The 25,471-nt window shown below is 36.0% G+C and overlaps 1 protein-coding gene across 18 annotated transcripts in view; it reads left to right on the forward strand.

The window, feature by feature from the left end:
* CAMK2D (calcium/calmodulin dependent protein kinase II delta) overlaps positions 1-25,471 on the forward strand; it is a 335,597-nt gene that overhangs the window by 156,157 nt on the left and 153,969 nt on the right. For all 18 annotated transcript variants that reach the window (XM_032859177.1, XM_032859036.1, XM_032859053.1 and 15 more), the window contains exon 4: positions 18,380-18,434. In XM_032859177.1, the coding sequence (XP_032715068.1) occupies positions 18,380-18,434 (55 nt within the window). The remainder of the gene's footprint in view (positions 1-18,379; positions 18,435-25,471) is intronic.

Below are 25,471 nucleotides of genomic sequence, written 5' to 3' on the forward strand. Positions count from 1 at the left end.
GTTAATTTTAGCCATTCTGACTGGTGTGAGGTGGTATCTCATTGTGGTTTTGATTTGTATTTCCCTGATGCCGAGTGATGTGGAGCACTTTTTCATGTGTCTGTTGGCCATCTGGATGTCTTCTTTGCAGAAATGTCTGTTCATGTCTTCTGCCCATTTCTTGATTGGATTATTTGTTCTTTGGGTGTTGAGTTTGCTAAGTTCTTTATAGATTTTGGACACTAGCCCTTTATCTGATATGTCGTTTGCAAATATCTTCTCCCATTCTGTCAGTTGTCTTTTGGTTTTGTGAACTGTTTCCTTTGCTGTGCAAAAGCTTTTGATCTTGATAAAATCCCAATAGTTCATTTTTGCCCTTGCTTCCCTTGCCTTTGGCGATGTTCCTAGGAAGATGTTGCTGCGGCTGAGGTCGAAGAGGTTGCTGCCTGTGTTCTCCTCAAGGATGTTGATGGATTCCTTTCTCACATTGAGGTCCTTCATCCATTTTGAGTCTATTTTCGTGTGTGGTGTAAGGAAATGATCCAATTTCATTTTTCTGCATGTGGCTGTCCAATTTTCCCAACACCATTTATTGAAGAGGCTGTCTTTTTTCCATTGGACATTCTTTCCTGCTTTGTCGAAGATGAGTTGACCATAGAGTTGAGGGTCTATTTCTGGGCTCTCTATTCTGTTCCATTGATCTGTGTGTCTGTTTTTGTGCCAGTACCATGCTGTCTTGATGATGACAGCTTTGTAATAGAGCTTGAAGTCCGGAATTGTGATGCCACCAACTCTGGCTTTCTTTTTCAATATTCCTTTGGCTATTCGCGGTCTTTTCTGGTTCCATATAAATTTTAGGATTATTTGTTCCATTTCTTTGAAAAAAATGGATGGTACTTTGATAGGAATTGCATTAAATGTGTAGATTGCTCTAGGTAGCATAGACATTTTCACAATATTTATTCTTCCAATCCAGGAGCATGGAACATTTTTCCATTTCTTTGTGTCTTCCTCAATTTCTTTCATGAGTACTTTATAGTTTTCTGTGTATAGATTCTTAGTCTCTTTGGTTAGGTTTATTCCTAGGTATCTTATAGTTTTGGGTGCAATTGTAAATGGGATGGACTCCTTAATTTCTCTTTCTTCTGTCTTGTTGTTGGTGTAGAGAAATGCGACTGATTTCTGTGCATTGATTTTATATCCTGACACATTACTGAATTCCTGTACAAGTTCTAGCAGTTTTGGAGTGGAGTCTTTTGGGTTTTCCACATATAGTATCATATCATCTGCGAAGAGTGATAGTTTGACTTCTTCTTTGCCGATTTGGATGCCTTTAATTTCTTTTTGTTGTCTGATTGCTGAGGCTAGGACTTCTAGTACTATGTTGAATAGCAGTGGTGATAACGGACATCCCTGCCGTGTTCCTGACCTTAGCGGAAAAGCTTTCAGTTTTTCTCCATTGAGAATGATATTTGCGATGGGTTTTTCATAGATGGCTTTGATTATATTGAGGTATGTGCCCTCTATCCCTACACTTTGAAGAGTTTTGATCAGGAAGGGATGCTGTACTTTGTCAAATGCTTTTTCAGCATCTATGGAGAGTATCATATGGTTCCTGTTCTTTCTTTTATTAATGTGTTGTATCACATTGATTGATTTTTGGATGTTGAACCAACCTTGCAGCCCTGGAATAAATCCCACTTGGTCGTGGTGAATAATCCTTTTAATGTACTGTTGAATCCTATTGGCTAGTATTTTGGTGAGAATTTTTGCATCTGTGTTCATCAAGGATATTGGTCTGTAGTTCTCTTTTTTGATGGGATCCTTGTCTGGTTTGGGGATCAAGGTGAGGCTGGCCTCATAAAATGAGTTTGGAAGTTTTCCTTCCATTTCTATTTTTTGGAACAGTCTCAGGAGAATAGGAATTAGTTCTTCTTTAAATGTTTGGTAGAATTCCCCCGGGAAGCCATCTGGCCCTGGGCTTTTGTTTGTTTGGAGATTTTTGATGACTGTTTCAATCTCCTTACTGGTTATGGGTCTGTTCAGGCTTTCTATTTCTTCCTGGTTCAGTTGTGGTAGGTTATATGTCTCTAGGAATGTATCCATTTCTTCCAGATTGTCAAATTTGTTGGCATAGAGTTGCTCATAATATGTTCTTATAATTGTCTGTATTTCTTTGGTGTTAGTTGTGATCTCTCCTCTTTCATTCATGATTTTATTGATTTGGGTCCTTTCTCTTTTCTTTTTGATAAGTCTGGCCAGGGGTTTATCAATCTTATTAATTCTCTCGAAGAACCAGCTCCTAGTTTCGTTGATTTGTTCTATTGTTTTTTTGGTTTCTATTTCATTGATTTCTGCTCTGATCTTTATGATTTCTCTTCTCCTGCTGGGTTTAGGGTTTCTTTCTTGTTCTTTCTCCAGCTCCTTTAGGTGTAGGGTTAGGTTGTGTACCTGAGACCTTTCTTGTTTCTTGAGAAAGGCTTGTACCGCTATATATTTTCCTCTCAGGACTGCCTTTGTTGTGTCCCACAGATTTTGAACTGTTGTATTTTCATTATCATTTGTTTCCATGAATTTTTTCAATTCTTCTTTAATTTCCTGGTTGACCCATTCATTCTTTAGAAGGATGCTGTTTAGTCGCCATGTATTTGGGTTCTTTCCAAATTTCCTCTTGCGATTGAGTTCTAGCTTCAGAGCATTGTGGTCTGAAAATATGCAGGGAATGATCCCAATTTTTTTATAACAGTTAAGACCTGATTTAGAACCAAGGATGTGATCTATTCTGGAGAATGTTCCATGTGCACTAGAGAAGAATGTGTATTCTGTTGCTTTGGGATGAAATGTTCTGAATATATCTGTGATGTCCATCTGGTCCAGTGTGTCATTTAAGGCCTTTATTTCCTTGTTGATCTTTTGCTTGGATGATCTGTCCATTTCAGTGAGGGGAGTGTTAAAGTCCCCTACTATTATTGTATGATTGTCGATGTGTTTCTTTGATTTTGTTATTAATTGGTTTATATAGTTGGCTGCTCCCACGTTAGGGGCATAGATATTTACAATTGTTAGATCTTCTTGTTGGACAGATCCTTTGAGTATGATATAGTGTCCATCTTCATCGCTTATTATAGTCTTTGGTTTAAAATCTAAGTGATCTGATATAAGGATTGCCACTCCTGCTTTCTTCTGATGTCCATTAGCATGGTAAATTCTTTTCCACCCCCTCACTTTAAATCTGAAAGTGTCTTCGGGTTTAAAATGAGTTTCTTGTAGGCAACATATAGATGGGTTTTGTTTTTTTATCCATTCGGATACCCTGTGTCTTTTGATTGGGGCATTTAGCCCATTAACATTCAGGGTAACTATTGAGAGATATGAATTTAGTGCCATTGTATTGCCTGTAAGGTGACTGCTATTGTGTATTGTTTCTGTTCCTTTCTGATCTACTACTTTTAGGCTCTCTCTTTGCTTAGAGGACCCCTTTCAATATTTCCTGTAGAGCTGGCTTGGTGTTTGCAAATTCTTTCAGTTTTTGTTTGTCCTGGAAGCTTTTAATCTCTCCTTCTATTTTCAATGATAGCCTAGCTGGATATAGTATTCTTGGCTGCATGTTTTTCTCGTTTAGTACTCTGAATATATCATGCCAGCTCTTTCTGGCCTGCCAGGTCTCTGTGGATAAGTCTGCTGCCAATCTTATATTTTTACCATTGTATGTTACAGACTTCTTCTCCCGGGCTGCTTTCAGGATTTTCTCTTTGTCACTAAGACTTGTAAATTTGACTATTAGGTGACGGGGTGTGGACCTATTCTTATTGATTTTGAGTGGGGTTCTCTGAACCTCCTGGATTTTGATGCTTGTTCCCTTTGCCATATTGGGGAAATTCTCTCCAATAATTCTCTCCAATATACCTTCTGCTCCCCTCTCTCTTTCTTCTTCTTCTGGAATCCCAATTATTCTAATGTTGTTTCGTCTTATGGTGTCACTTATCTCTCGAATTCTGCCCTCATGGTCCAGTAGTTGTTTGTCCCTCTTTTGTTCAGCTTCCTTATTCTCTGTCATTTGGTCTTCTATATCGCTAATTCTTTCTTCTGCCTCATTTATCCTAGCAGTGAGAGCCTCCATTTTTGATTGCACCTCATTAATAGCTTTTTTTATTTCAACTTGATTAGATTTTAGTTCTTTTATTTCTCCAGAAAGGGCTTTTATATCTCCCGAGAGGGTTTCTCTAATATCTTCCATGCCTTTTTCGAGCCCAGCTAGAACCTTGAGAATAGTCATTCTGAACTCTAAATCTGACATATTACCAATGTCTGTATTGATTAGGTCCTTAGCCTTTGGTACTGCCTCTTGTTCTTTTTTTTGTGGTGAATTTTTCCCCCTTGTCATTTTGTCCAGATAAGAGTATATGAAGGAGTAAGTAAAATACTAAAAGGGTGGCAACAACCCCAGGAAAATATGCTTCAGCCAAATCAGAAGAGATCCCAAATCGTGAGGGGGGGGGGTGAAGGGGATAAAAAGAGGTTCAGAAAGAAAAAAAAAAAAAAAAAGAAAAGAAAAAAGAAACAAATAAAAAAAGAAAACCAATAATGAAAAAAATATAAAGAAGGAAAAAATGTATATATATTAGATAAACTAGTTAAAAAACGTTAAAAAAGAAAAGGGTAAAAGTTTAAAAAAATTTGGCAGAAGAAGAGAAAAAAATTGAAAAAGAAAAAAAAATTAAATTAACTGCCAGGCTAAAGAATCATGGGGAGAAAGCCATGAGTTCCGTGCTTTGCTTTCTCCTCCTCTGGAATTCCGCTGCTCTCCTTGGTATTGAAACTGCACTCCTCGTAAGTGAACTTGGTCCTGGCTGAGTTTCTTGTTGATCTTCTGGGGGAGGGGCCTGTTGTAGTGATTCTCAAGTGTCTTTGCCCCAGGCGGAGTTGCACCGCCCTTACCATGGGCCGGGCTGAGTAATCCGCTCGGGTTCGCTTTCGGGAGCTTTTGTTCCCTGAGCGCTTTCCGTAGAGTCCGGAGGACGGGAATGAAGATGGCGGCCTCCCAGTCTCCGGCCCGGAGGAGCCGAGAGCTCGGGGTCCCACTCCTCAGTGCGCCCTCAGGGAACAGCGTCCAATTACTCCCGTCTGCCTGGCCTCCGGCTGCGCTCTGAGCTCACCGAGCCTGCGACCGGTTCAAGGTAACCCCGAGCTGAGAGTCACTCCTCGGCTCCATCTCTGTAGCCGGCTTCCCTGTTCTAATACCTGCGAGCTCTGCGACACTCAGACACCCTGATCCTTCTGTGACCCTGCGGGACCTGAGGCCACGCTGACCCCGTGTGAGCTTCACCCCGGTTAAGCCTCTGGAGTGATGTCCCTCAGCGGAACAGACTTTTAAAAGTCCCGATTTTGTGCTCCGTTGCTCCGCCGCTTGCCGGGAGCCGGCCCCTCCCCCCGGGGTCTGTCTTCCCGTCCCTTTGGATTCACTTCTCCGCCAGTCCTACCTTTCAGCAAGTGGTTGATTTTCTGTTTCTAGAATTGCTGTTCTTCTTCTCTTCGATCTCCCGTTGGATTTGTAGGTGTTTGCAATCTTTAGATAAGCTATCTAGCTGATCTCCCGCAACCTGAAGTAGTCTCAGCTGCTACTTCTCCGCCATCTTGACTCCTCCCCCCAGATTCACATTTTGAAGTGATGGCTGCCTTGTGGATAATGGACTTGGGTAGGCCACAAGGGATGTGAAATTCCTTTTTACTAGGAAATTTATCTTTCAGGTTAAATAGCTTGTTCAGTTTTCTCAGTAGCAAGTCAATCCAGGAAAAAAAAATCAGGGGACTATGTTGTTTGGTGAAATCAGTTGGTCAGTAGATACAGACTGTTGATTCAGTAGCCACTAGCAGGTGAAGACATTTTACAGTATATTTAGTTATCACTGATGCTTTGTGTAGATTTGTTTGTCACCTCGTCATGTTGTGTTCCTGTGTTCCCATAGGGGTGTATAATGAGAAGACCATAAAATTAAACTATCAGGATATGCTTTGTAAAGCTGTGAGTCTGATCCTCTGGACTACAGAATCATAAAATTAGCAAGGGGATTTTGTCCCAAAGACTGCACACTGTGTGAGGATGGGAATCACCACTGACTTGTTCATAGTTACAGCCCCAACATGTGGCCTCTAAGTAAACTGGCTGAGTGACTGAAAGAATGAACTCCCCACCTCTAACAAGAACTTCGTTTCTTAAAAATCTTAGGTACAACATTTATAAAGCTCCTTAAGACATTTATGCCATAAGCTTAGATCTGAATGGAGACTGTGGTCAAGATTACAGAGATAAAAATATTTACCAAACAAATCTGAAACATATTTCCTGTGAATGTTTTCCTGTTCGGTATTAAAGGATGGTTTGACATAAATTTTGCTTAGAAATAAAGATGGCAAACCAATTTCCATCAAAAGAAGAATTAATGTCATGTAGTTTCTATTGAAAACAATTTAAAATGTATCTTCTTTTTTCTAGTATTCCTATCTGGAAAATAACCAAGAAGAAAAAAAATTAACCTGATTATGAATATATTAAAATTGTTATGATATAAATGAATAAAAATAAGATTATCCTATAATTTAGATGCTGTAAATACAGGAAATATGCATAAGCATTTACAATCACAGTAACACTTTAATAAGATTATAACCCCCCCACGAGTATGTATGATAGTAATAAAATGACAGAAACTCATATTCCTTAAATGTGATCTTTAAAAATTAATATATTTATTTAAAAGTATGTCTATTCTAAAAAAGGAAAAATAAATATGAAAATTTATCAAAGAAGATCTTCAACAATTTAACTCTTGGGTTAATATCTAGATTGAGAGAATATTGCCAAGTTTTAATACCTTTTATTAGTTTTCTTTTTCCATTTAATTATATGATAATAAATCTGATGTCATAATATTTGCAAAAGGCCCTCTGTTCTCCCAGTGGTCTCTGAATTATTTCTTCTTCTTATGGTAACTGCAATCTGCCTTTCTCTTGGGTTGGCTCTTTTCTTTCCTCTACATACTGCTGAACCTGGGGGTGGAGAAGTGTTTTCTTGCTCTTCACTGCTTTTATAAAACCACTATTAACACCTCCTCCCTCAGTATCCCCCACCCCCTACCTTTGAAATATTTTCTCAGATTTTAACATCCTATGCTTCTTAGTGCAACAATTTCCTGCCATTCTTTTGGTTACCCCCTGATTTGTTGTGTTCTATAGGAACTACCTTCTCTTTCACCACTTAAAACCATCAGTCTCTGTGGCTTTAATTAGCTACATAGATTATGGGTGCCACACCCAGGCCTCTCACAACCAGTCCTCTCCCTTTCAATAATCTTTTCTTCTATCCTGGGGGATCAGCAATCTTTATCTATAAAGGGCTGAACAGTAAATATTTTCAGTTTTCCTGGCTGTATAGTCTTTGTTGCAACTGTTTAGCACTGTAGTTCTAGCTCGAAGGCAGACATCAATTATAATATATAAACAAATATATATAAATATATATATAATATATAAACAAATGGATGTATAAACAAATGGATGAGGATGTGCTGCAGTATAACTTTACAAAAAAGGCGAAAAGCTGAGTCACGATTTGAAGGAGATGTGGTAGCTAGCTGAGCCATATTTGGGGGAAAAGAGTTCTAGGCAGAGGAGACAGCCAAGTGCAAGGTCTGAGGCAGAAATTTGCCTGGGGTTCTCCAAAAGCAGCAAGGAGTCCAGTGTGGTTGGAGCACAGTAAGCCAGAGGAAGAGTGGTGGTCGGAGAGGCCAGGGAGATGATGGGGGGCGGAGGGTGGACTTTGAGGGATCTTATAGGCCACAGTGGAGAGCCATTGGAAGGTTCTGAGCAATAATCAGATTTAAGTTTTAACAGGATTGTTCTGGCTGCTGTGGTAAAGACAGGGGACAGGGTAGAATATATATCTTTTTTTTTTTTTTTTTTGGAGGGATTTGCTTTCAGATGAACAACTGGAAAGATATGGAAGACACTAGGTAAAGCAGGTTTTAGAGGCAAGATCATAAGTTCTTTGGGCTTGTTTTGAGATATCTTTGAGGCCCGCAGATGCCGCCAGTATTTGAGATGTCTGACATTCATTACAACTTCCCTGATGTCATGATAAGAGAAATTTAGTCTTTACTTAAAAATAAATTAAAAATCATTGACCCAGGTGAACTAACTGTTCATTGAATGCTTATCCAGAAACATATTCCCAGGTACCTGATGCTGATTGCTGCTGACTGCTATAATGGTGCTTCTAACTAAATTTATTAATATCCTTTATTATTCCCACAGTATTGAATTTGTGAATAAATTCACACATAACTTTTATGTTTTTCTTCAGTTGTGAGCCTAAGATCACAGTTCCTTTACATGTGTTTCATGTTTGTGTATATTATACAGAGGAAATAAACTGATCTTTTTAAGTAATTCCAGCAAAAAATAGTTAATTGAAAACCATTATGAGATAGTATAATACGGACACTAGTTTTATAGTAAATTTCTTATCATTTTAGTAGAACTTTTTTAAAGATTTTATTTATTTGACAGAGAGAGAGATCACAGATAGGCAGAGAGGCAGGCAGAGAGAGAGGGGGAAGCAGGCTCCCTGCTGAGCAGAGAGCCCAAACGGGAGCAGAGAACCCACTGAGCCACCCAGGTGCCCCTCATTTTAGTAGAATTTTAAACTCAGGTGTTTTCTGCTTGTGGGATGAGTCAAACTTGTAAAATACTTTATGCAAGGAATGATTTTTTGGAAAGGGATTTGAAAAATGAGACCATTTGGGCATGTGTGTCTTCAGGGAAAATTTAGTTGCAAGTGTTAAGATAATATGGTAGTAAGCTGCAAGGAGAGGATGATCTAGTAAGTTTTCCATTCGTTCTATTCTCTAAGGGCTATTGTCAGAAAAGCAGTTCATCTGCTCAGTAATTTTTGAAAAAGCCTTCTTTTTAATTTGGCAAGATAAATATTTTAAGCTTTCCCTCTAGTTATTCATTAAAAGTAAATAAAAAATAAAATGAAGTGTGTTTTAAACTTAAATTTCTTTGTTTGAGGAAAAAGTCTTATTTAGGGGATTGTATTAAACCTTGTATTGATAATAATTGTATTGTTTATTTTGTGTACTGTTTATTAGCTGTAATCATCCAGTAATGTAGAAATGTAAAAAAGTTAGAAAAAACCTTATAAGATCCTCTTAAAGGATTATGCAATACAGTGCTTATCAAACATTTTTCGTGTGATCTACAGTTTAAAAAAATTAAGGTTTTATATCATGACCCAGGATATAATATATATGTATAAAAGTCAAGCAAAAGTTTCACAAAGTTATGATTACTTTAGATGGGAAATATTTTTTGTTTCAAATGCTGCCTTGATCTTCACTTTGAAAAAAAAAAAAAATCCTTATCTTGTCTGCCCTTTGGCATGATGCAGTCTCTTTCCTGTGTGATGTCCTTAGTTTATCATAAATCACAAAGCCTTGTTTAATCTTAAAAAGTAGCTAAGTACTGTACTGCTTTAAGACATTTAATGTGTTTGTGTCTTGCTGTTAAATATGGACCCAACCGAGCAGTGTGGTGTGAAATTATTGATGGGGCTTCTCTTTTTGACCCAGACTGTGGAATGCAGAGTGGTTGAACCTGCATTGGATTCCCCAATCAGAAAGATAATAATGCTGTTCAGGTACTTAGAGCTGAGAAATTACTAATGGCCATTTTTTATCCTCTTAACCAGACAGTCTTATACATTTAATACATAGTAGATAGGTGTGTACATTTTGAATAAATTTAACGTAAAGATAGTATTAGCCCAGGGCACCTGGGTGGCTCAATGGGTTAAGCGTCTACCTTCAGCCCAGGTCATGGTCTCAGGGTCCTAGGATTGAGCCCTGCATCAGGCTCTCTGTTCAGCAGGGAGCCTGCTTCACCCTCTCTCTCTCTGCCTACTTGTGATCTCTCTCTGTCAAACAAATAAATAAAATATTTTTTTTAAAAAAGATGGTATTAGTCCAATGCTCTGTTAAGTCCTTATAATTACAGTACATATGAAAGTGCACCATCTTAAGATTTCTGTAATATACAAGTCATATAATAACAATAGTTTCTTTTCCTTTAAATATTCCTAATATTTAAGAATATCCATGAGTGATCACTGATTAGCTTTATATAAGTATTAGAAAGTGGAATAACTAAAAGATGAGGCAAGGAAAAAGAAAATGAAAAATCTGGAACCACTTACTGAAATACATAAATAATTTTGATGCAGAATTGAAAAAGGAAAGATTTTTTTAAATGAAGGAAACTTGAAATAAATACTAGCTTTTCCAAGAAGTGAAATCATTTTTCCAAAATAAAACAAATTTTAACAAGTAAAATGGATTCATGCAATTAAAATATGCAACAAGATAATCTAAAATTATTTTTAAAGGAAACAGTATTTCTAGATACTACTAGGCTTAGTGATAAACCTCTAATTTCTCCTCACACATACGGTTTTATTAAAAATGAGCAGGAAAGTGTATTAAACGAATGATCCATTGATTTTTTTATTAATCATCTCTGAAATTCTATATTTAGCTCTTTATGACTTTTTTCTTCCAAGCAAAAGGATTGCTTGCTTTTTCATGTTATTCATGGTGTTACATGATTGCTATAGCAGGTAGACATAATTAGCAACCACTGGTCATGTTTTTTCATGTTCTGTCATCTTCCCAGGTTGAAATTTTTCTGAATAATATATATTTTGACAAGTCAGAATCCTCTTTGAATAATCTGTGTTTATGACTAGCTCTGGCCTATTAGAAGACATCATTATTTGTTCTAGTCAGCCCTGAATGTTATTAATCTGATTTTATAGATAGGGAAGCTAATCTAAACTTTCTTATTTTTAATCTGGAACCAGCAAATGGGGTGAGAATTTGGGAATAAGGATGGAGATTATGGTCAGCATAATTGGTGTGCTTTGATTTTCAGCACTGATGTTAGGATCCGATGACTTTTTTGTACTTTTAAAATAGTCTTAAAATTGGGACGCCTGGGTGGCTCAGTTGGTTGGACAACTGCTTTCGGCTCAGGTCATGATCCCGGAGTCCCGGGATCAAGTCCCGCATCGGGCTCCCTGCTCCACGGGGAGTCTGCTTCTCCCTCTGACTTTCTTCTCGCTCATGCTCTCTCTCACTGCCTCTCTCTCAAATAAATAAATAAAATCTTTAAAAAAAAAATAGTCTTAAAATTATTGTGATTGACATTCCCCACTGAGTTTTCATGTAATAATTATATTTGCTTTTCAAAAATGAGTTACTAATTACTTTTTCTTAAGTATAAGCACTGAATTGCTTTTAAATATAGTTTAATTTTTTTTAAGATTTTATTTATTTGACAGAGACATAGTGAGAGAGGGAAGACAAGCAGAGGGAGTGGGAGAGGGAGAAGGAGGTTTGCTTCCCTCATGAGAGGGGAGCCCAATGTGGGGCTCAGTCCCAGGACCCTAGGATCATGACCTGAGCAAAAGGCAGATGCTTAATGACTGAGCCACTCAGATGCCCCTAAATACAGTTTAATTTTTAAAACATTTTCTTGTTATGACAGAAAAGTATTTGAAATTTTATTAAAATAATTTTTGTAGTTCTGATGTTAAAGTTATTTTAATATTTGAATACTGAATAATAAAGTTTATTTGGCATTTATTTATGAGAACATATTGGTAAGTATTTGTCAAAAATACGTATCCTTCGTGCACCTCTAGGAATTTGAGTTCAGGTATTTAAGATTAGGACAGATCATGGTTTTTGTGCTGGTTTAGTTTATTTATTTGCCTTAGCCAACAAGTCAAATTTCCACATTTTATGCCTAAATTTTAAAAGTATCATATTAAGACAAACAGAATCAAAGAATAAATGCTACAAAGCTATGACTTTGATAATAATAACAAAGAAATATTTATATATTTATATCTGTGTTTTTACTCAAAATGCGAACAATGTACATGAATCCATATTTCAAAGAAGTTGAGTGTGTATATTTTTCAACTATGCAAATCTAAATATATTTTAAATGGTATTGTTTTATTAACTATTACTTATGTTATAAGAAGTAGAAATTTAGAAAACATGCACATGCAGGTTTGCCTTCAGTGTTTTAGAAGTGTTAGTTTGATTTTGAATTGGGTTTTCAGTGTTTTTATGTCTGTTTGAAAACTTTCCTCTCTAGAAATGATCAGCTTTGTCACAAAAGACCCAGTAGCAATGGCTGAGCTCATATTTCTCTCTAGAATAGTGCCATTTGAATGTTACAATGTTTGAGACTTGTGTGTGTGCTTTTTTTTTTTTTTTTTTTAATTTAACAAATGAACTCATTGTTGGCATCCCTCTTTTAAGAAGGCTATGGTACATTGCATGGCCATACTTGGCTAGTGCTTACTCTAGCTCTGAAATATAATTAACTACTGATGGGAATAGAAAAAGCATCTGACTTAAAAGATGCCATTTTTTCCATCCCAGTATGTGAACCAAATCCAAATCCAAGTACCTTAATCCTTGTAACATAATAAAGCTCAAAATGCAAAATGCAAAATCTACCTCATTTATAACCAGGACTATTGCTCATAGCTGACAAATAATGATTATGGGAATGCAATATAATCTTTTCTGTATGAATTATTTTATTAGCAGTATGATAACATTGGCAGCATTGCCTTGCCATTTAGTTTTAGAGGTTTCTAATAACTGATATTTTGAGGTACAACTCATTCTTTTTTCTGCTAAAAAAGTTCCTTGTGATAGGAAAAGAATTCTTTGAGGATAATGGGTCAGTCACAAATTTCAGATTATTTTTCTTATTCATTTATCTATTGTTGGTTAACAACTCCCACTCCAAACTTAGTGGCTTAAAACAATATCAGTTTACTACTTCTAATTGCTCTGTGGACTGACTGGATTCATTTGGATAGTTGTTCTACTCCACATGATGTAACTGAGGTGATAATTGCATTTCCCTTCAGCAGTGAGCTCTGCTAGCAGTGGAATGTCAACATGGCCCTCATCCTCCAGGGTTTCTCTCCATGTGGCCTCTTGTCTAAGTCTATCCCAAACTTCTTTTTAGCATAGCATGTGGTTTCTAAAAGGACAACTCCAATGTATAAGAGTTTATAAAGGCTCTGTTTGCATCACACATGCTGATCACACAAAGCAACTCACATGGCCAAACCCAGAGTCAGTGTGGGAGAGGACTACGTAAGGACATGACTATTAATAGACATTGATAGACATGGTCTATTGGAACCACCAATGTAGTAGTCTGCCACATCTCCATAATAAAGTCTAGTAGAGAACAGCAGGTAGTGAGTATAGTTGAAGGGAAGAATAAGAAGTAGTATAATTTGAACCAAATGATATGTTGTATAAATAATTTCACAAAATTATACTTACCACCCTTGATTGTATTTAGAGGATGTTGTTAGGAAATAAACAGGGAGGGAAGTATGTGCAATTGAAACAAGTGACTTTGTATGCTATTAGTCTTTTTTTGAAAGATAATAAATCTTCATAAAAGAATATGTTCACTTTCTTTTGGTAGAAATGTTCTTAATATGTGTCATCAAAATAGATAAGATGTACCTAATAAGCAAATTTAACGTGCTTCTATTTAGAATTTAATTCTCCTAGTCTTTCCCTTTTCTCCCTTATGTACCCATCTCCACTTCCTAACACCTGCACACACACATACCTCTGTCTCTTGCCATGTTATCATAGTATCCATGTCATTGGAATGTTAATTTTGGAAACAAATAGTTAAATTTATGGTATATTACACATTATGCAAGTTTTCCAGATTCTTTAAGTAATTAGGATTTTTGGTACATTAAATGTCCTATCAGGTAAAATAGCTGAGTCATTGGATATTCTAACATTCCTAATTTGAAGAGGAGCTTAACCGTTTTCTAGGGATTTAGGGACTGCATAGAAAGACAAATGTGGCTGGTGTTGGCTCTGTATCTTAGATATTATCTAGCTGTCTCTATATCCCCCAAACTACAGCATCACATTTTAACTTTCTAAACTCAAAATATTTTTCTTTTTGTGTAAGTGCTTTTTTTTCCCTTAACACTGCTTTTCATTCTCTAGTCTAATATTAACTATTTCTTCCTCTTTAATTCTTTTTTAAATATTATTTTATCCTGACAAACTAATTTGTACTCTGTGTCTTGGGATGAGGAGAAGTAGTTCATTGACAGATGTACTTTAGGGAGTCTATATAGTATTCTGAGCAAGAACCAGGTCTTTGGAATCCTCCAGCTCTGGTTTACAGTCCTAGCCTGGCCAATTGCTAGCTGTTAAACCTTGGAAGTTTCTTTCACCTCTTCAGGTCTATGCATATTCATTTGCAAAACATGATGGGAAAAGGTCTTATATATTAACTAAAATAACTCTTGAAAAAATTATTTGCATTGTGTTGACATAGTAAAGACTGTAGTTATTATATCTTTTAACCCCCTAAATGAAAAGGTATTTTAAAATAAATAGGAAGCTTCTTTTGCACTTAAATAAAATTAATTTCTCAGATAATTACAATGTCCTGTTTAGTCCTGTTTGGCCCCTTTTTGGAACCAGTACTTAACTAGAAACTGCAGTGAAATCATACAGGAATGTAGGACCAGAAGAGAAAGCAGTGATCCCATGATAATTTGAATGCAAATGACCAAATGAATAACATATGAGGGGGAGAAAGAAAAAGAATTAGGCCATGGGTCAACTGAATTTTGGAAACATTTTAGCCTCAGGAACACCTTTTCTCCCCCTATAAGTCTAATACTTAATGCCCTAGAATTTTAAAATTTTATCCTGGATAAGAACTGTTACATGGTTACCATTTATGAAAACTCATTTATTCATAAACTTTATTTTACCTTTGAGCAAACTTCTGAAAAGAATGACTACCAGGATATATCATAACCTGTGTTCTCAAATGCTTTTCTCGTTATCTTCTTTATTGTTTCTGTCTGAAAAATCTCTTAATGATGACTGTGATTAAGTTAATTGTGTCCACCCATACATATGTACAGTTTATGGCAATACAAAGAGCAGTCATAGCAAGAACATAGTGCAGTATGTTTCAACATGGAGCAGCCACAGTCCTCTCAAGGCTGGCCATGTCTGCAATCTTGGGCTAACATCTCTGGTGAACAGAATATCTTGTATTTCCTTCAGCATGGAAATGAATTGACAGTTACTTATAGAGAGAAACTAATGTGAGTTTTTGTGAAAGTAAACACAGATTCAACCCATGGCAAACTGTTAAAAAAAGACAAGCCATGAGAGAAACAAACTGAGGGTTTTGGAGGGAAGGGGGGTGGGAGGTTGGGTGAGCCTGGTGATGGGTATTATGGAAGGCACTTATTGGATGGAGCACTGGATGTGGTGCATAAACAATGAATCTTGGAACACTGAAAAAAAATTTAATTTAATTTTTTAAAAAAGAGAGAAAGGATGGAAGATGGATACTTTTTATTGACTGAAATGGCTTGAAGATAAAAAGGTAATATCTGTGGTGTGTAAGACATTGTCTTCAGACTACATAAACATATCATCAATTCTGAAAATGATAGAGTTCAAAGTCTCAAGAGGAAACCAACCCATCCTTAGAGTAGTTGTAAAAGTGGAACATCCATGCAAAGATGAAATTATATAGTTTGGTTAATAAATGAAAAATTGTGATGATCGCATTTAGTTTTGTTTTCCAGTTCTTTAAGAGTGGAAGGAGGTAGAGAGATCATAAGGAAGGAAGGAAATGTGTACATATTTATATTTATCCCCAGTAAAGATGATGTTAGTTTTTTCTGCTGTATCAACAAACTCACTCACTTATAATTGATCTCACCTGATCAAATGGCTGGTTAGAAATAGTGGAGGTTGTTTTGGAATTGTGTGATGCAAAAGTAGTGAACTTGGGCCAAACAGTTTATCCTTAAGTAATTATTATGTGTTTGCTGGCTAAATACTTTTGTGAAACTAGTCTTCACCAAAACCAATATACGTTGATCATTAGGCTTGCATCCGAGCAACTCTTAACTTTTAAAAAAAAATAATGTACTTCTAAATGATGATGTACAATTATTAATAAGAAAGTGATAATCATACTAAGAAGATTTTATTCCAAATAGAACCAGCAAGTAATATTTCTCCAGTTGTACCTGAAATTTCCACTTCTGTTTAGCTCTACAACCCTTTGATCTGAAAACCTGAGATCCCCATCTCCACTTCAAGTTTTTATTTTGAGACAGTGGAAGAAAGAAAGAATCATTTCCTCCTGCTCACATTGTGATTTTACATCTCATTTTAACTTCGATAGGATGGAAATCATCTTTCTTTCATCGAATAACTGTCTGACTTAAGTAGACATACCATTCGTTGGGCTTGTTTAAACACAGGTTGTGTTACAGCTGCTCAGTGAGATAGGTATCTGTGAGACTATGTCATTCAAGAAAGCCACTGAATTACCTGTTATCACCTGACTTTCCTTACTGTGCTGAATGATTATGAACAGAACGCATCACTGAGATAACTTTCGGTTTTCTTTGGCAGTGTAAGTTTAAACAAAGGTAGTGGGCATCTTTGATATTGGTAAACTGAAGAATACCCTTCACACAATTAAAGTTATGGAAGAATTGTTTGATATTAATAGTTTTATTTTAGGTGTATATAGATATATTGAGCTTTGGTGGCGGTGGTGGGGGGACTTGGAAGAATGCCTAGCACATAGTATAGTAAGTGCTCAAAGCAATTATATGAAAGACCATCTACCATTTGTCAGGTCTCTGGGAGGGATTAAAAAACCTGTGAAATACAATAACTGAATGGTAGTAATGATGAGAAAGAAATTCTATATAATGGAACAAAAAGTCTTTCGTTCTTTACCTTAGAAAGTTTTCAGAGAGTTTCAAAAAAAATTTTAATAGCAGCCCAAGGATGGTGTCTGAAGGGGATGGAACTAGATTGTAAAGAATGGACATTATATTAAGTCTGTGACCTTGAGAATTTCATGGGTACTGCAGACTCCCTCTGTAGATCATTAGAGTTTGTGTGACAATCTAAATGTTCTTCGGAATCCACATTTTCTATGTGGTGGTCATCATTGCATGGGGAACATGCTAAGGACCAGTAGTAGTAGAAATCATTATCCTTTTGTGGTGACTTTTCAAAAGCAGTTGTGTCCTGCAGGTTTGTTGCTTTTTCTGCCCTCTGTTGCTCCCAGTGAAGGCCAAGCCACTTAAGGTGATTTAGATAAATAGGAAGCATTAACCATCTATGGGGATGCATTGGGGGAGACAGGGGACTTGTGCAAAAATAAATAGCAGGAAAAGCAGTATGTAAGTTATATATGTGTAGTTTACTTTAGAATTACAGGAGATAATGAGTGTTTTCCATTCAGAAGAGCAAAATATTTGTTTTGGATAGCTATCAGTGAAAGTCTAGCTCATTGGAAAAATTGAAGTGGTATTAATTTGAGGAACTAGTAGATTTTTTTATTAGAAGTTCTGCTTATGTATTTTTGGCTGACTTGGTAAATGGATTTTGGTGACTTGAGTTTAGAAGTAGCATAATAAAAACTCTGTTGACAGGGTGGCCAGGGAATGCTATGTAGAAACTCTCTCCACCCCCACCCCCACCAAAAAAAGGTGGGGGGCAGGGAGAGCAGAAGTCCTAGAACTTGGTAACTTCGAATAGATATATTTAGTATTATAACAGTCATTAATATGTATTTATACCAGCAACATGTGGATTATTTTACTTTTGTTGTCTCATTTAACCTTCTCAACCATTTTGTAAAGTATAGGTACTGTTGTCATTATAAGTTGATTAATTTGATTAAGCTCACACAAGGGCACCTGGGTGGCTCAGTCAGTTGGGCATCTGGCTCTTGATTTCACCTCAGGTCATGATCTCAGGGTTATGGGATGAAACCCCACATTGGGCTCTGCACTGAGTGTGGAGTCTGTTTAATTAAGATTCTTTCTCTCTCCTCCTCCTTCTGACTCTGCACTGAGTGTGGAGTCTGCTTAATTAAGATTCTTTCTCTCTCCCTCTCCTTCTGACTCTCCCTCTCCTGCTTGCCCTCTCTCCTCTCTCTCTCTCCTAACCAAAAAAAAAAAAAGAAAGAAAGAAAGAAAAAGATTAACTCTACACAGTAATAATAATCAGAACCAGAATCTAAACCTTGGGTTTGTCTGAACCCAAGCCTTGTTATAAAGGATACTAGTTATCAGAGCATAGAAAAAAGATGTTGCTAGCACTTTTAGTTAGGAGACAGAAGCCCAGTAGAAGTCTGGTTTAATGTTCACCATTGGCATATGTATAACATAAACTTTTTTCTCCCCCCGCCTTTTTTTTAGTGCGACTTCATGACAGCATATCAGAAGAGGGCTTCCATTATTTGGTGTTTGATTTGTAAGTACAACATACTTTGTGTTCACTTATTTTTGCTATTTGAAGACCATTTTGAATTAAATGATTTTTTTTTCTAATTTGCAGTCTAAATTAATGACCCTAGATTTTTTTTAGATGTTCTTCAAATAGCATTAACTCTAATTCTTTTTGAAAAAATGTGACTGTTCAGGAGTGTTTATTTAAAACTTACATTAATCTTCATAACTGAAACAGGAGTCTGTTTGAATTGTTCACTGTGATACCATAAGCAGTTCTCAGTTTTATCTCTGGGCATGCAAATGGCTGATATGAGCTAATTTTCCATTGAATTTTTTGGGCTTTTTATGATTTATTATCTTATATAAAAAGAACCATAGCTAACATCATACTAAATAGTGAAAAACGAGGGAATTTTTCTCTTAAGATCAGAAACAAGGATGTTCGCTTCACCAGTTTTATTCAACATAGTCTGAAAGTCCTCACCACAGTAATCAGATAAGAAAAAGAAATAAAAGGCATCCATATTGGTAAGGAAGAAGTAAAACTTTCACTCTTTGTAGATGACATGATACCATACATAGAAAACCCTAAAGACTCTACCAAAAAACTATTAGAAGTAATAGTCAAGTTGCAGAATAAAAAAATAATATGCAAAAATTGGTAGCATTTCTATACACTAATAACAAAGTAGCAGAAAAGGGAAATTAAGAAAACAGTTCCATTTACAAATGCACCAAAAAGAATAAAATGCCTAGGAATAAACTTAATCAGGATGGTGACCTGTACTCTGAAAACTATAAAATACTGATGAAAGAAATTGAAAACAACACAAACAAATAGGAAGATATTCCATGCTCTTGAACTGGAAGAATTAGTATTGTTTAAATGTCACCACTACCCAAAGCTATCCATACTTTCAGTGCAATCCCTATCAAAATACCAGCAGCATTTTTCACAGAACTAGAACAAATAATACTAAAATTTGTATGGAACCACACATACAAAAATAACAAAACAAAACAAAAAACCGAACAGCCAAAAGAGTCTTGAGAAAGAAGAACAAAGGTGGAGGTATCACAGTCCCAAATTCCAAGACATACTACAAAACTGTAGTAATCAAAACAGTATGGTACTGGCATAAAAAGACACATACATCAGTGAAACAGAGAGCCCAGAAATAAACCCATATTTATGTAGTCAATTAATCTGTGGCAAAAGAGGCAAGAATATACAATGGGAAAAAAGCCAGTCTCTTCAATAAGTGGTGCTGAGAAAATTGGACAGCTACATGCAAAAGAATGAAACTGGACCACTTCCTAACACATACATAAAAATAAACTCAACATGGATTAAAGCCCAGTAACTTCGATATCAGTCATAGCAACATTTTTCTAGATATGTCTCCTAAGGCAAGGGAAGCAAAGGCAAAAATAAACTATTAGGCTACATCAAAATAAAAAGCTTTTGCACAGCAAAGGAAACCATTAGCAAAAGTAAAAAATGATGCTTACTGAATGGGAAAAGTTATTTTCAAATGGCATATCCAATAATGGATTAATATCCAAAATATATAAAGAGCTTTTACGACTCAACCCCAGAAAACCCAATCCAATTAAAAAATGGATAGAGGATCTGAATAGACATTTTTCCAAAGAAGACATCCAGATAGTCAAGGGTCACATGTAAAGATGCTCAGCAGCACTCATCATCAGGGAAACACAAATTAAAACTGCAGTGACATACCACCTTTCAGAATGTCTAAAACCAAATACACAAGAAATATTAAACATTGATGAGAATGTAGAGAAAAAAGAACCCATGTGTACTCTTGGTGGGAATATAAAAATTGGTGCAGCCATTCTGGAAAACAGTATGGAGGTTCCTCCAAAAATTAAAAATAAAAATAACATAAGATCTAATAATTCCACTCTTGGGTATTTATGCAAAGAATGTGACAACCCTAATTTGAAAAAAAATAAGCTCACCTATGTTTATTGCAGCATTATTTACAGTAGCCAAGATATGGAAGAAACGTAAGTGTCCATCAGTAGATAAATAGATAAACAAGATGTGGTGTGTATATATGTACACACACACACACACACACACACACAAAATAGAACATTACACTGCAACAAAGAAAAGATGAGGTCTTGAGAAAGACAAATACCATGTGATTTTATTTGCATGTGTAATGTAAAAAACAAAAGTGAATAAACAAACAAAAAGCAGATTCAGAGAACAAATTGATGGTTGCCATAGGGTGGGGGGGTGTGTGGAAAGGAAGGGTAAAATATATGAAGGAGAGTGGAAGATACAGGATTCCAGTTATAGAATGAATAAATCACAGAAATAAAAGACATAGGGGAATATTTTCAGTGATATTGAAATAGCGTTGTATGGTGACAGACCGTAGGTAAACTTATGAGCATAGCATAATGTTTGGAGATGTTGAATCACTATATTGTATACTTGATACTAATGCAACATTGTGTGTCAAATAAAAAAAATTGAAAGTGAACTATAATTTAAATAATGGAAAAAGACTAAAAGTAGGGTCCTTGAAGTTGGTTAATTCAGGGGTTCAACAACAGTATCAGATGTCCATTTTTTAATTACTTTGCTTTGTTCTCAAATTGGTATGGTTCAAGGTATTATATATGACATGCTAATGTCCAGTGAAAGACATTGTTTCTTGTTCTTTATAAGAGTGAAAAATTTACCCAGTAAATGTTTCATTTCCTCTCACTGGCTAGGATTAGGTCATATATCATTTGACATAGTAATTTCACTTCTAGAAATGTAATCCATGGAAATCATATCCTAAATTTAGATAAAACTTTATACCAAAAGATGTTCATTGCATCAGCTTTTATAATGGGAAAAAAAGAAAAGAAAAAAAGGCAACTTAAGGATCCAATAATAGAGAAATAGTTGCATAATTATGGTAAATTCATATGCTGGACTACTGTCCAGCATTACATGAAAATGGGAAATAGATAAGAAAAATATATTTTTTGTAATATGACTCTAAAGGAAGGTTAGTGTTAGATCTGGTTGATTGAGCCCTTCAATGATGTAGTTAAGAAATCAAGTTTTTTCTGTCTTTTTGTTTGTGCTCTGTAGTATGTGAGTTTATTCTCAGGTTGGCTGCCACATTTTCAGATATTAGTGACTTTCACAGTGAGAAAAATGGATAGTATTAATGCCATTGCATATGTTTTTATCCTTTCTCAGCAGTCCCGCAGGAGATAAGCTGTTAGTGAATCCCTGCTATTTATTTATTTATTTATTTATTCACTTATTTATTTATTTTAATGAATCCCTGTTTAGAGTTTCTTCTTATGCCCCTGCCTGAATCAGGTATTGATGAGGGAATGGAACTACAACAATTGGCTTTGACCAACTATAAATTTAATATGTAGGTCTTGGGAGGGAACTGGCTTCTCTTGATTCACTATGTGCATGGTCAGGTAAGATCTAAATCATGGCTTCGTTAACAAGAAAATAGAGTTTTGCATATTAGGTAAGCAGCCACGTGTGTCTACCATGTTCATGATGAGTGTGTGCTGGAGAATAGAGACTGAAGCTCTGATTATGCACAGCCCCACTGTAGTGCTCCTCTCCATAGTCATAGTCCACCCATGGCTTGTTCACATGCCTGTAGTTTTGCACCACTCCATATTGCACTAGTCCTTCCTCTTCAGTCCTTTCTCAGAACTCGTATTTTTACTTTCTCCATTGTCCTTTCTTCCATTCTCATGTTGTAAGATCCTTTTATTTTTTAATGATTTCCTTTCTTCCTTACTGACTTCCTTAGCCATTTTTTCAGAGTAGATATGCTAGCAACAAATTCTTACTTTCCTTTTTCTAAGAATGTCTTGATTTCCCCCTTAACTCCTTTTTTCTAGATAAAGAATTCTAGGTAAACAGTTATATTCTTTTACTGTTACATCAGTTCCTTCTGGATTCTCTGATTTCTGATGAAAAATCTTTTGTCATTTTGTTTTGCCCCTAAAAGTAAGGTGTTCTTTCTCTCCAGCTGCTTTAAAGATTTTTTTTCATTGCCTGTAGTTTTTAGAAGTTTGACCATGATGTGTCTTGGCTTAGATTTCTTAAGAGTTTATCTTATTTTGTGTTCACTTAACCTCTTGAATATACAGGTTTATGTCTTCTGCCAAACTTGGGAAATGTTTAGACATTGGTTTTTTTAATACATTTTTTTTACCCTTGCCTTCTTTCTCTTCTCCTTCCGGAACTTGATAACATGAATGCTAGATCCTTTGTTATAGCCATATAAATTCCTGGGGCTTTGTTCATTTTTATCTTCTTTTTTTCTCTTGTTCACATTAGAAAATTTATACTGTTTTCTTCAAGTTGACTGATCCATTTTTTCCTCACTCTGCTATTGAATGCATCCATTTCAGTTATTGTATTTTTTTCAGTTCTACTACAGACTGTTGGTTTTTCTATAAATTCTCTGTCTTTGCTGAGACTTCCTATTTTTTCTGGTCAACTGTGTTTTTAATTGGTCATGGAAACATTTTATTAGGCTGATCAAAAATCCTTGTCAGATAATTCCAACTAGATTGACATCTTGGTGGTGTTGGTGTTGGCATCTGTTCATTGTTTTTTTTCTCATTCATATAGAAATTTTCTTGGTTCTTGATATAAGCAGTGATTTTGTATTATTTCTTAGACATTTTGGGTATTATTTTATGAGACTGAGGATCTAATTTTAATCTTGTTAACAGGCCTCCTCTGATAACACATTGGCAGGAGTTATTGGGTACCATCTTACTACTTTCAGGTGGAAGTAGAAGTCCAGGTTTCCTATTTAGCCTCCCATGGCACCCCAGGGGTATTCCTCCTCACTGCTGGGCAGGGCTTGGGAGAACAGGGAATTTTTTTTTTTTTTTAATGCATTTAGTTAGACAAATGTGTCTACCCTATTTTTTTTTCAGACCTGTTGTTATTTCTTAATAGATTTAATTTGTTAGCTATCCTTTGCTATATAAATCATGGATATAGTATTATAAACTGGGATATGTTTTTCATGCTATGATAAACGCTGAAATGAAAAACACTTTTGCTAATGCTCATTTACCTGAGTACCATTATTCAGAATTGGATTTGATAGTGGCTCTATCAGAGAGGATATACCCTCTTATGTTCAGTGCATGAAGCCATGTGAATTAGACTAAAGGCAGATGAACAGAATAAAAGGCACATGGTTTTTATTAATATGTGCATGAGAGTTTGTAGAAAAGAAGTGAAACTGAAAGAAGCAGTGAAGGTGTCAAATTCTTGTCTTAGATGATAAAAATTGCTCTTCCCTCCCTGGTACTTAGAACAGATACCTTCCTCAAAGAGAAATTTATGCCCTGCTTTTGGGCAGATAAGGGAAAGGTAGAGAACTCTTCCTGTATTTGTTTGTTCTCAGTTGACTTTAGCTCAAAATAGTCTTTTTGCCAAAGTGGTATATTGTAGGGTGGTGTATTCTGATCTGCTTCAGGTATAAAAGGGCAATACTCTTCTTCTCAGGCCATACCATATCACTTTTCTATGGTTACCGAGTTATATTCACATTTAAAATTGTATAGTTTTTTATATTATTAAATAGAGAGAATGATAAGAATCACGGGGTTCAGAATAAAGTTTATTTTTGTATGCATCGTATTTTAAATAATTGGTACAGAACATATAAAAAAGCAGTTCATGTGAATACAAAATAAGATTTTCAGTTACAGTGGATTGTAATTGTCACAATGATATTTGTGTTATTAATGTCTGAAATCAAAGTGTAAGTTTACTTTTTTTTTTTTTAGAGTTTATTTACTTATTTGTCAGAGAGAGAGAAAGAGCACAAGCAGGCAGAGTGGCAGACAGAGGCAGAGAGAGAAGCAGGCTCCCCACTGAGCAAGGAGTCTGATGTGGGACTTGATCCCAGGACCCTGGGATCATGACCTGAGCCAAAAGGCAGATAATTAACCAACTGAGCCACTCAGGCATCCCCACATTTGGAGCATAGTAACATTAGATATGCTACATCAGACAATTGAACCTCTTTTGCTAGACTGAAAAGCTCAGACTCTTTGCAACTGTTCTTCAATGTTTAAAGTGTTTTTTTTGTTTGTTTGTTTGTTTTGACAGACAGAGATCACAAGTAGGCAGAGGGGCAGACAGAGAGAGAGGAGGAAGCAAGCTCCCTGTTGAGCAGAGAGCCCAATGTGGGGCTCCATCCCAGGACCCCGGGATCTTGACCTGAGCCGAAGGCAGAGGCTTTAACCCACTGAGCCACCCAGGCGCCCCCAATGTTTAAAGTTTTAAAGAGGAGTTATGAGCAGTTTTCATCAGAATTCTTTGCCAGTAAATGAGATTAGTGAACTAGTTAAATATAGTCCAATAAAGCACCCAGCTTTAGAGACAGTTGGAAAACAATGGTTTAAAGTATAGATTTTCAGTGACTAAAAAGAGATTACAACAGATGTAATCCCTCTAAATTATCTAATTGTGGTACTTACTCTATAAAGAAAAATAAATGGCTTTAGAAAAATGAATATTTTATACATCAATGAAATACTCATATGGGCAAATTGGAAGTCATTTAGCCAATCAGTTCCAAGATAAAATAACTACTTAAATTCCTAAAGAAGGAATGTTCCTGTGTTTGTCCTTTGATGATGGTTTTGGCAGTGTGGTACTTGTGCATACTTCCTGTGGAATGTCAGCTATTAACAATCTAATGGGAAGTTCTATTTTTATAGGTGCCCTGAGTTTTCTTCTAATGGAATACTTTTCCCTTTCTAAAAACCAAAACAGAAGAGGCAATGAGTTCATTTAAAAAAAAAAACTTTCTTTTTGTTATTTTAAATTTACATTTTTCATTCAGGTACTAGCCACCTTTTTGAACTACACAGCAGTAGTAATCACTTTTGCAAATAGGCTCAGTAATCAGTGGAAAAGACCTGCCTGAAAGCAAAGACCTCTTCACAGCAATGATGAAATCATCCTTGCTCTGGGTTTGCACTCTGCAGGTTCCCCGCCACGCCCCCCCC

This window comes from Lontra canadensis, unplaced genomic scaffold, assembly GCF_010015895.1.
Source record: "Lontra canadensis isolate GAN:19392208 unplaced genomic scaffold, GSC_riverotter_1.0 scaffold1, whole genome shotgun sequence".
NCBI classification, from domain to species: domain Eukaryota; kingdom Metazoa; phylum Chordata; class Mammalia; order Carnivora; family Mustelidae; genus Lontra; species Lontra canadensis.